The 12,896-nt window shown below is 45.3% G+C and overlaps 1 protein-coding gene across 1 annotated transcript in view; it reads left to right on the forward strand.

The window, feature by feature from the left end:
• The window catches only part of LOC144827873 (uncharacterized), a 448,943-nt gene that overhangs the window by 228,315 nt on the left and 207,732 nt on the right, over positions 1 to 12,896 (forward strand). Inside the window, exon 6 of the mRNA XM_078686037.1 lies at positions 885 to 2,093. Coding sequence (XP_078542163.1) covers positions 885 to 2,093 — 1,209 coding nt within the window. The remainder of the gene's footprint in view (positions 1 to 884; positions 2,094 to 12,896) is intronic.

The following is a 12,896-nucleotide window of genomic DNA, read 5'->3' on the forward strand; positions in this document are numbered from 1 at the left end:
TCGAGAACTGAAACTGAAACAATTAATTAATTTGATGCAGACCTTCTTGACGGAAGTTACAGGGGCACAGATTGTGATAACCCCCACAGCTATGTTACTGGGGGTATTAGAAGATGGTGTGTAGCACAGGGAATGTATACATTTAGATACTTAAAAGATATTGCTGTTGCAGTGGCTAGACTATGTATAGCATCACTGTGGCGGCAGAAAGAACCTCCCAACTTTGAAATGTGGAGAGGAAGGTTGTATACTGTATGTAAACTGGAAACTAGCCTTCATGCCATCAAAAGGTTACAGAAACGGAGACTGGGTATGAAGATCTGGGGGGCTATTATTGAGCACTAAACATCTGCAATACATTAAGATGATCCTCCGTGGGATCAAATTGTATAATGCTCTGTCTTCCTCTTTTTTTTGTTATTATTCGCCTGCATTCATGGTTTATATATATGTTTTCTGCAAATGGCTACTTGCTAAAAAAAAAAAAAAAAGGAAGGGTTCTCTTTCAGTACAAAACCTATGGCAGACACTATGTACTATGGTGAAAAGGTGTATGTGTCAGCATTAGGGAGAGAGAAGGATACTACCATATGTCTTTGGATATTTTGCCATTCTGTTCTTTCCCTTTCATGCAACACTGCATTTTTGGTTGCTGAGATGTGTTGCCTGAGCCTTTAGTAAATATACTCAACAGTCTTTCGATAGAGCGAAAGTACGGCTAATAGACCTCTGGACACATGAAAAGTGGAAGACTTTTATCTACTTACATTTATGTTTTTGTTATCATTATGCACCTTTTTGTCAAGAAACAAATATTGCATATTGAAAGGTCTCACATTAAAAAATTTGTTTTTTGTTTCCTTGCATTCTTTCTGGCTATATAGGAAGAAGTTTTATTGTAGTCTTCACTCAAAATTATGAAACTCCAGCCACCCTCACACTAGAGCTGAGCAGTTATGATGAGCCATGCATGGTGCAGGTCACAGTCCCCTCTCCGCCCTACAATCAGACTGTGCTCCTGGCGAAGAACAGCACAACAGAGGTGGTCCTACCTTCAGACTACATGCTCACTGCAGGTGAAAGATCAAGGAAGCTGGTGACGGTGAGCTCAGATGCAGATATTTCAGTCATTGCGTTTAACATAGGTGACTACACTGCTGATGCCTTCACCTGCCTCTCCAAACAAGACTTGGGCACAGAGTACTTCGTTTTTGCAGCCACATCCATAGTTAGGTTTGGAAACCATTTTGCTGTTGGCAATGGCGAAGATGTTGAGACTCAAGTCAATATTACAGTGTCCGGCTCCTTAGTCGTTGATGGAATCAGATATCAGGACAAACAGATGGTCACCATCACCCTGGCTCCACAGGAGGTCATTCTGCTCAGTGACACTAATGACCTGACTGGCACCAGAGTTGTTTCTTCAACACCTGTGGCAGTTTTTAGTGGTAGTGCATGTTACAACTCACCTGTCAGCGCTTGTGACACTCTAATTGAACAGCTATATCCTGTGCAAAGTTGGGGGAAACAATTTGTGGTATTCCCACTGATGACTAAAGGTGTGAGTGACCGTATTATCATCATCGCTGCAAAACCAAACACCACAGTCACTCTTCGTACTGAAAGCACCACCCTACAGTACAGCCTTCAGCCTGGTTCTCACGTCAGCATGGACTTACAAACAGGGATGCTTGTGAATGCGACCGAGCCCATCACGGTCGGATATCTCTTCCAGGGCGGCTACAGTTCATTACCATTCACATTCGATCCTTTCTTAGCAACCGTTCCACCCAGCAACTTTCCTTGGAGCTACTACAAGTTTGTTACCAAAGCCTTTTATTACAACTCCCTATTTATTGTGTCTCGCTCATCCTCCTCGTCATCCGACTTTCTTCTCGACTACAGACCACTAAGTGATTATGGACCGACCGTGCGGCACCTGGAAGACTTCACAGGTTGGGAAGTGAATTTAGGAAAAATCGGTGGGCAACATGAAATTTCCCATCAGTCGGAGACATTTGCAATTTATGTATATGGAGTTGAATATTATATATCTTACGGATATTCACTTGGCCAAGCGGAGTCATTTTCAGGTATTGAACAATTATATTTTTTAATTTGCCATTTTTTTTAAATGTCTGTGAAAATATTGAGTTTGTATGCAGGTTGTATGTATGTGGATTTGTAAAGCACAAGGCTATCTAGAGATCTATCTAGAAAGGAAAAGAGCACAGACTGTAGGTCAGAGCCCACAATATGATTCAGGATCTTTTACAAGAAGCAGAATGTAGAGGGATGTCATGGACGTCAATTCACCAAAAGGCCTGGGGTACCGGAAGTGGCTTCAAATGCCTCTTGACCTTCACTTTCACTCACACATATGTTTATACATACACACAAATTCACGTATACACACACACTTTGCCTACACATGCAAACATATTCACACACACACACACAAACACGCACACATCCGCATGCACACATGTGCACACACACACACTCTTACATAAACACACTCAAAACTGCAAGCATACTCACAGCATAAATATACATTTGAGAGCACTTTTTTTACTTACCTCAGCTGCCAGGAAAAGTCACATGCCAGCTATAGGCTTTTAATGCACACTGGATTCCTTTGGACCCTTTTGATAAATCAAATGTCTTCTGCGGCGGCTGCTCAGTCGGGAGATGTTTGCCTTGGTGGACACGGTGACAGCAAATAGACAAAATATCCAAATACATTTAACCAATGGGACTACTCAGGATAAGAAGGTCCAATCAGATCATGCAGTAACTGATAAGTGCCAAATATCTTGCCTCATAATTGTAACCTTAGATCCTAAGAGAATGTTGGTAAAGGACCCTCGATTGGAGAGTCAGAGGTCAGAAAGAGGAAATGGCAAAGAACCCCTGGCGGGAATCAGTACCTGGATTACAAAGTCAGTAACACAGAGAGAGACAGTCCAGTCACCCCAGATGAATAAACTCATGCACCCAGGGAAACTTTCTTTGGGGGGGAACCTTAAAAACCCCCAAGAGAAAGTCTTTGCCTTCTGCCTTGCTGAGATCAGTGTTTCTGATTCAGTGCGAATTCAATTATACCTTTTGACACAGTTTTCAACTAAGACGCCAGTCCAAGGTGCGTTAAAATGCCCTGAAAATTCCTTCTGTCATATTATCTAAGATGCCCTCAAAACTTTCTTTACATGATATCCAGTCTTATTGAGTATTACTGACCATTGTTTTCTGAAATACCCTGTGTTCCCACAAATGTACTATGGGAGAACCTGAAGTCCAATTGTAAAGTTGCTTGTAAGTCTATTCCAGTTCGAGCCCAACCAATTGAGAACTCTCGGCTACACCCTTGAAAAGGGCACATCAAAATGTATTAGTTTCACAGCTATAGGTATGTATGTATATGCTATGTCTACATCTAAAACCTAGTGAAAAGACAAAGGAGTGATGCACATGGTCAAAACCAGCATAAAGTAAACAAGTAATAGGAGACAAAGCTGGGTTGTGGACAGCTAATGCATTGTGATGTATTGTTCTTTTAAGACGTTTTTCATCACCTTTTCCCTAAACTGGAGATGGGCCAGGGTGGTCCTGATGAATATTAGAATGTTGTTCCAGATCCTGGGTGCAAGGATGTAAAAGGCCTCCTTCCTTGTTTTGTTTTACACTGCTTAGCCTACAGTTTGATTGGTTCCTGGCTGTGGGTGTGCTCAGAACCGCCAAAGATGGCGAGCTGATCTGCAAGAGAAGCAGGATGCTGGTTGTGAAGACTGTAAATGATGCAGCTGGTTTTAAAGATATTGGTGCCTGGCATGGGTATCGAAGGAAGTTCCCTCATGATGGGGTAGTTGTGATCATATTTCTTCTGGCCCTGGATGAGACGCGCTGACGTGTGTAGGAAGCCCTTATAGTTTCAACATGTTGCACACTGATGTGTACACTTTTTTTTAACGTTTTTGAAGTTGTGTATTTCTGTGCCTAAAATTTAAATTTAAAAAAAGGTTGAATAGCATTAAATTGAGAAGTTTTGCAGGATACAGAATAACCACTGGGACAGAGAATTCTAGAACAGCGACCTCGAAGGGTGAGCTGATAAAACCATAACTTGCATAATGTGTGACTTCCAAGAAAGGAATCACTGCTAGCCTTCCTATGAGATGGATTTGTCGTGTGAAGATTGATTTCAATAGGAATTAAATCCAACTTTATTATGAAAGAGAAAACAATTAGATGGACTGAAAACAAATAGTCTAATCGTCAGCACGATTAACTAATTTTGTCTTCTTCAAAAAGCTCCTAAAAAACCTAGTTTTCATTCCTGATTTGACCTCCAATCCTCCGCTGAAATGCTTTAGTATTTGGCTAGTAGGTAGCTCTTCCCCATTTGCAAAAGTGTGACTGCTACATCGCCATTTTACTTCTTAATACACTGCAGTCCCTTCACATTCAACTTGGTTAAGGGCAGCAGCATAAGCATACTCTGCTTATTACTCCAAGCTTGTTTATTCTCTATATAGAGTCCTTACTTAAATTTGCCAAAATCTTTCAGTAAATCACTGCTTGAATGTTGACATGGGTGGTTTGATTTCATACAGTGTACTGTTGCCCTATTCCCTTTTGTATGTTTTTTTTATTTGTTTATTTCGTCTGGTCAAACAAGTGGTTCACAACTGGATAGTAATATGTGAGTTCACAGTGTACAGTAGTTTGACACGCTACAGCAGGTAGTTAACAACGGATACATAAGATCAATCAGAAATACATTAACAATTCACTAGTGAACAGTAGGGCCTACCATATTTTATAAGTATCCTATGACATCATTCTCCTTTGTGCTTCCGCAACTATATAGACAGGTAATAGACGCATGTTCATACTTTCCTCTCCACAATAGATCAGAGATCACCTTCTCCCTCATGCAGTTTCATGTACCTCCCCAGGCATATCTTGATCATCACTCTGCGTATTCAGAAGATATTGTTTTAGCGGTTCCCAAAAACCCTGGGCCTTGATGCCTGCGATAGTTCTTCCGCATAAACTTCCATAGTTTCCCTGCAGTATGACATGTCTACGAGCCAGTCCTTAAACCTTGGGGGGGGGGGGCGCTTACTGCCCCATCTAATGGCCACCCTTCTTTTCGCCAACAGCAGTGACACTGCTAGGAATTTCCGCCTCTTTGTGGGCCTTACTTTATATATCCCTAGCAGACACACCAGAGGAGTGTTCGGCACTGGTTCAGCCAGCATTCCTGTTATTGCATTCAATATATCTTGCCAATATTTGTGTATCTGCGGGCATGCCCACGCTAGGTGCAGGAAGTCGGCGTGCACAGCATCACATCTTTGACATTTGTCATGAGTTCTGAGACCATATCTATGTAGTTGGATTGGGGTGTAATAAAATTGATGCAGAAATTTAAAATGTATGATACGTAAAATACAATTCGATGTCAATAACTGCAATTACGTGCATCTCTTGTCCCAATCTTGTACAGCAATGGTTTCTCCTAGCAGTGTTCCCCACCTAATAAGTGATTTGTCGCTAAACTCTCTTTGCTCTGATTGTGATGCAGTGTATATTCGGGAAATTAATTTCTGGCGTGTTGGCGCTTGCAACAGGGCCTGTAGTGCAAATAGCGTTGGTGGTTCCTCCGGATAGGTTGTTTACAGATCCCTAATCGCCATCTGCAGGCGTAAGTGGAACATCTTCATAGGTGTACTATGTATGGTCAATGATGGATCGCCCCGTTGTATAAATCTACCATGAGGGAAGACATCCTTCATTGTGGAGATCTTCATGTCTTCTAGCAGCTGTGTCATTTTCTTTTCCTGTGTCACCGATAATCTCGGGTGATTGGCTATGGGGAGTGCAGGGGCATAAACTGGTAGTTTGTCCGCACTGCCTGCCAGCATGTGCCATACCCTTGAGGTGCAGCGTACTGGTTGGATCGTGTCTGGATATGAATAAGATGTGGGGTTAGATACATAAGCCAGCAATGGAGTTGGGTGCACACTATCCTGTTCTACCGCTATATGTGGGATGAACGCGTGATGTTGTGTCCAATAGTGCGCATACTGAGCCTGTGCGCAATAGTAATATAGGTGCATGTCTGGGGCTCCAAAACCACCCTGGTGATATGGTTTAGATAAGACTTTCCAACTTACTCAGGCCTGTTTACCCACCTATGTAAATCTCTGCAACGCGGATCTTAGTTTGGAGAAAAACGCCTGGGTCAGCCATACAGGGATATTGATAAAATAAATAAGTATAGACATTTGGGTAGGACAATCATCTTTTGTAGCGCAGTCATGTCCCCTAATGATACAGGTAGCTGTGTCCACCTGGTTATCTGCTCTTCAAGTTTAGTCAGTGCCTTCCCATAGTTTTCCCTTATGACTAGATCTGGGTCCCTCTGTATCCATACGCCCAGGTACTTGACTTGGTCAGTTTGCCATTTCAGAGGATAATTTAGTGTCGGCTGAGTCATAGCTAATGTTAGAGGGATTAGCACTGATTTGTCCCAGTTTATACGCAACCCTGCATACTGCTCGAAGCGGATATATTCTCTGATAAGGTCGTTAAGGTGGGCCTCGGGATGACGAATGAATAGCACCATGTCATAAACGTATAGGGAAATACTTATGGGACGTAGGCTTAACTGTAGGGCAGCTTCCGGGTGTCGCTGACAGATCACGTAGGCCAGGGGCTCTAAGATTAATGTAAACAATATCAGTGATAGTGGGCAGCCTTGTCTCGTCCCACTTCCTATATGGATGGGGTCAGATGTTTGTCCGTTTAGTCTAATTCTAGCAGTCAGGTCACGATACAGGAGTTCTATCCATCTCACGAACCGCTCCGGGAAGCCCATCCTGCGCAGTACTACAGACATGTACTTCCATTCCACCGAATCAAAAGCTTTCGCAGCGCCCAGCAATGCCCCCGCCACTGGGTGCTCCGGGTCCAGGTAGTGATAAAAGGCAAAAATGGTTCTTATGTTTTGCGTGGTGGAGCGGGTTGGAACAAATCCTGCTTGGTCGGATAATACCAATTTCCCTTATAGTAGTTGTAACCTAGTAGCTATGACCTTTGGTAGGATTTTTACATCTATATTTATTAAGGACAGGGGGCGATAAGAGTCACAGCTAGTTGGATACTTGTCAGGTTTGGGGATTGCCACTAAGAGTGCTTCCCTAAGTGAGGTAGGAAGTCTACCCTCTTCATATGCCTCCTCATACATTGCTGCTAAGTGTGGTATTAACAGGTCTTTGTATGTTTTGTAGAACTCTCCTGGGAGCCCATCTAGACCTGGAGCTTTGTTGTTTGGCAGGGAGTTAATTGCGTCTATAAATTTGTCCTTAGTGATGTGGTGGTCTAAACATTTCCTGTGGGTGTCCGACAGACAAGCCAATGCTACATCCTACAAATAATGGTCAATGTCTTCCTCGGTGGCACACGATTGTGTGTCATACAGTTGTGTGTAGTACCCCTTGAAGCGGCTTAAGATGGACAGTGTATCATACAGTGTGTGGTCGTCCTCATCCCTGAATGTGTTATGTATGATGTTGTTGGTGAGGGTCTTATCTTGCTGGACAAAGCGCGTCCTGGCCTATCTCCCTCCCCATAATTCCATGCTGTGCATCTTCTCGATTTATATTTTATCTCATCCTGAGCGTATGATATCCATACGTTCCCTTATTTTACCCAGTAGAGTAGGGTCCCCTGTTTGCGTATGTTCCACTTCGAGTGCACCAATATCCTTTCTATAATGTTTTATTGCTGCTGGATGTCCTTTAAGATTCCGGCATGTTTGCTAATAGAGTGGCCATGAAACGTGACCTTGAATGCTTCCCATAACATCCCTGTACTAGTCACTGACCCAGCATTTAGATCAAAATAGTCCACTATTGCCTGTTGCAGCTCTGTATGGAACACTTGATCCAACAGAGCACTCCCTTGTAACCTCCACATGAATTGTCTGGGTATATGTGTAGGGATTTCTAGTGTCATGTATACCAGGGAATGATCTGATAAGGTTTTGGGTAGATGTTTGATCGTCTTTGTCCAAGTACAGGCTTCCGCCGTAAGCAACAAGTAGTCTATCGGTGACTAGGTATTATGTAAAAATTTGTAAATCCACATTTGTAAAGCGCACAATCACCCGTAAGGGTCTCTAGGCGCTGGGGGCCGTCGGGAAGATTAAGCAAGCTATTGCCCAGAGTCACATGGTGCTGGGCTAATCTGCCGCCGGTGCTGGGGATCGAACCGTGATCCCCAGATTCCGGAGTCAGTCGCCCTGGCCGCGGCGCCACACCTCTTCCTTGACTAGGTATTTTGTGTCGCCGAGGTGCACGTGCCGTCTCTCCTGCCTACGTTTCTCATCTACAAATGTCTGTCATTCACACATCTTTTAGGGCCGGATCCAGACAGGTATTAAAATCCCCTCCCCATAAGACTGCCGCACTGTGGAATTTCCTGAGCATAGTCCATATTTCCCTATAAAAGCTGGGGTCGTCTATATTAGGTCTATATGATGTTACTATCGTTAGAACTGTGCCACCAAAATTTTCCTGCACTATGACGTAGCGGCCTTGATCGTCATGTATCGCTCGTATGAGCTGAAATGGAATACTGTGTCTAACGAGTAGCAAAACACTCCTAGCATACGTAGAATAGGAAGAGGCCATGCGGTATGACGCCCAGCGCGTACCCACCGTTTCCGTAATAGAGGTGAGGTGCGTTTTCTGAATGCATGCCAAGTCTATCCTGTGTCTATCAAAATATGCGAGTACATTGCATATTTTCTATGGGTTTTGAAGCCCACAAACATTCCATGTGATAAACGTTATTGTTCGGGTTGTCTTACTAGTGTTAGCTATGCTCATCTTTCCTCCCTATAGATGTCCATTGCCCTGTGAGCTTCAGGTGTAAAACGAAACCTGTACATTATCTTCCCTTGTTGACAAGACATTTTCTTCCTTCCCCAATCTTTGTACCACCCCACACCCACTCGACCTGTATCCTTTGGCGGAGGCAATCCCAAAGTTATGCTTCCCGAATGCCCCCTCCTCCCTGTCCCAGTAAAGATCAAGAACCCCCCCCCCCCCAGTAACAAAAAACATAAACTTGTGTGGTGCATACTGAGGGGCAGTAACTGCCAGCCCATTTCCTGTGGATCTCCTCCACATGGGCAGATGCCCAGTCCAACATAGTGTGTCTAGAAACCTATGGTGCCGTTACACATTTCTATAAGTCCGGGTGATGATTTGTAAGGATTAGTAATAAAACATGATAACAGTTATATTATAAAACGTTCCAGTCATTGTCCCTCCCCCAGCTCTGCAGCTACTTAGCTGTAGTAAATCAGCAGCAGCTACGATCCGCAGCCAGCGTCATGCTTCCGGTGCTGCCACTCCAAAAGCGGCTGAGGCGAGATTGTTCAAAGTGGGGCGAGCCTTGCAATCCGAGTAATCCTCACGCATTACAGCAATTCTGGGTCCAAAGTATTCAGCAGCAGAAACCCCAGCCTGCTGCGCCTAGCTGTACAGTCTTGTGTGTGGTAGTAATCCAGTGCATTCAGCCGCATGCGCCTCCATTTTCCACTATTCGGCGTCCGACGTTATGGCTTGTTCATCCTGGTCTCCTCTCGGGGACTTTCGTATCGGACCTCGGTTTCCTTTTTGTTGGACAAATTTCATGACATCCTTGGGTTCGCAAAAGATCTTTGATCGTCCATCATCCGTGATTTTAAGCCGTGCCGGGTATAGCATAGCATATTGTATGTTCAAATCTCTCCGTTTTTGTTCATCCGTGACAAATATTTTTCTGGCCTCTTGTACCGCAACTGTGAAGTCCGGATATATGGATATTTTCAATGCCTTCATGCGTCAACTTCCCCAATTCTCGATCTTTCCGTAGAGCCGCGTCCCTGTCTCTGTAGTTTAGTATTTTTGCTATGACCGGTCGGGGTCTTGAGCCAACTGGTGGTTTCGATGCCAGGGACCTATGCGCTTTTTCCACTATGAAGATTTCGGAGAACGTCTCCCGTCCGAGCATTGCTATAAGCAGCTGTTCGACGTACTTCTCCATGGGTCCCGTGTTCGTGGTCTTGGCAATACCCATCAGGCGGATGTTATTCCGGATGGGAACACGCTTCCAAGTCCTCAGCCTTGGCTGCTAGGTCAGATACTGTTGATCCATCTTCGTCTGTTTCGTGCCCATCTGTACGTGGTCATCTTCTGCCTCTGATATGCGGCGTTCGGCCATATCTAGTCTCTCCTTGTGTCTATCCATACGTTCTGACATCCTGTGTACCCGGTAGGTAAGAGAGTCAATTTTCCTGTCAATGTTGGTCAACGCCGCCTGTATCATGGTGAACATTGCCTTCACGTCATCGTTTGTGACTCCACCCGTTGCCCCCGTCGACATCTGCGATAGCGGTTGGTCCTCCGTGCTCTGATCTGGTAGCTTCTTGGTATGCTCAAATGTAATTTTTGGTTGGTTCCTGTCTCGAGCTTACCCATCTTTAAATCTGTGCCTAGATTCAGAGCACAATGGCCACAGGGTAGTGCAATGTACAACAGGACCTTGGCTGATTCACCCCGCCTGGCCGCTGCAGTAGGTAAAGCTCCTAGTGATTGTTCCGGTGATGCCCTAGCACGGGCCTGCCTGGTCGCATTCAAGACTGATGCCGGATTTTGCTGTATATCACGCTGCCAGGGGGGATCCACGTGCCCACTCCCTTTTCGCAATCTCAAATGTGCCTCAGAGTGTCCCGCAGCAGCTCCTGTCCAGTGCCTTTTTTGTGTACCATCTGCTTTTTTTTGAGGGCCTTGTTGAGCGCTATGTGGGTGTGTGTTACAGCCGCCAGGGGTTCCTTACACTCCTAGGGTTTATGGTTTATGGTGCCCAGGCCCTATGCTTTCAAAACTGACCGTAGTAGTCAATGCCCGAAGCAACCACATCTCAATACCCTCCGGCGGGTAATGCCCCTCAGGACCTCCGTCCTGTTTCCTTTATTTTGGACCAGGCTGCTGGTCTGTGTCTCGGCAGATTTATGGCGTCTTATTGCGCGGGGGGCGCCCGGTACAAAACTCGCTGCTGGCGCCTCCACCCCCGTGCAGGTCGGGTTAGTCCTCCTCTCCAGTTCCCAGACAGATGACCCTGTCTGCTCCTCTGGGGAGGCCGTGTTCATTCTGTGCCGTCCCAGCAACCGTCCCACTTTCACTCTCCGGCCGGCTATTCGCTATGTCTACGGCTCTTCAGGATCTCACCCGACCTTGCTCAGGCAGCCTTCCCCCAGTGGGTGTAGCGCTCACCTCCTCTCCGTCTCTCCGCATTTATTCCCGGTTCTCCTGTGCCTCCACCAGTATGCAGGGTTTTGGTCGCATCGGGCTTCAGGTCCTCACAGGGTCCGCCGTGCGTGCCTTGGGTCACCGCTTCACGTCTCACCAGAGGCCGCCGCTCCAGTTTTGATTTCTGCCAGCTAGGCCACTGGGGTCTGAATCTCGTTCCAAGCCGCTTCAAAGCCTTGATCAGCTTAAATGTAACATAACCAGGCGTCAGATGGTCCGTGACGTTATTCCTCACCCAAGTTGCTGCGATTGAGTTTCTATATTTGCAGGATTTTGATGTTTATTTTGGGCATCTGTGAGGAGCACGTCTAAGACGCGGCCATCTCGCAACTTGGCAAGCTCCGCCCCCCCTCCATTTTGTATGTTAAAGGCTAATTATCCACAGATACCAACAATTGGGAACGGCTGTTCGTTTTTTCTTTCCGTCTAGTGCACATGTTCAGTGTCCTTATTAAAGGTTGAAAGATGCACATCTACTTGATGCCACTATATTGCCAGTAGGAGGTTTCCCCATGCTAAAAGTAGACCACTCACAACTGAGCTACAGTATGATCCCTAGTGGTTAAGTTATGCCGGTGTTGGCTGGTGCTTGGCACTAGCACTTATCGCTAAACACCAACTCTTATTTAAGACACCCAACCATATGGTGGCGCTGTATGTTTTAGCAGTATTCTTCACTATTAAGTATTGAACGGTCATAAAAAAAATACGCAGATCCAAGCCATGCTTTCAGCCGGAATAATCCAAAACACCGCGCTTGTATTGTGTGATGCACAGTATGCGACTGTGTGGACAGGGACACCGTCTAGTGCCAACCACAATGTCCTCCAGAGGAATACCTGTGCCCTGGCACATACATTTCTAAAAAGTAGGCACTGATAGTGCCCATATATAGGTAATGCAGCATAGCTGCAATTGTAATGCCTATTCTTGCAAAATGCAGCACAGCTACTATGGTGATGGCCATACATGAGAAATGCAGCTGAACTACCATGGTGATGTCCATGCTTGAGACATGCAGCACAGCTATTATTTGATGCTCATTCTTGAGAAATGCAGCAGTGCTACCTTTATGATGCCCATACTGGAGAAATGCAGTAGAGCTGCCATGGTGATGCCCATCCTTGAGAAATGCAGCAGAACTACTATGGTGATGCCAATGCATGAGTAATGCAGCAGACCTACCATGGTGATGCCCATGCTTTAAAAATGCAGCAGGGCTACTATTGTGACGCCCATTCTTGAGAAATGCAGCAGTGCTACCTTTATGATGCCCATACTGGAGAAATGCATTAGAGCTGCCATGGTGATGCCCATCCTTGAGAAATGCAGCAGAACTACTATGGTGATGCCAATGCATGAGTAATGCAGCAGAGCTACAATGGCGATGCCTATTCTTGAGAAATGCAGCAGTGCTACCATGATGATGCCCATGCATAAGAAATGCAGCGGAGCTATCACGAAGATGTCCATACTTGAGAAATGCAGCAGAGCTACCATGGCAATGCCCATCCCTAAGAAATGCAA

The sequence above is a fragment of the Lissotriton helveticus genome, chromosome 4_1, assembly GCF_964261635.1.
Source record: "Lissotriton helveticus chromosome 4_1, aLisHel1.1, whole genome shotgun sequence".
NCBI classification, from domain to species: Eukaryota; Metazoa; Chordata; class Amphibia; order Caudata; family Salamandridae; genus Lissotriton; species Lissotriton helveticus.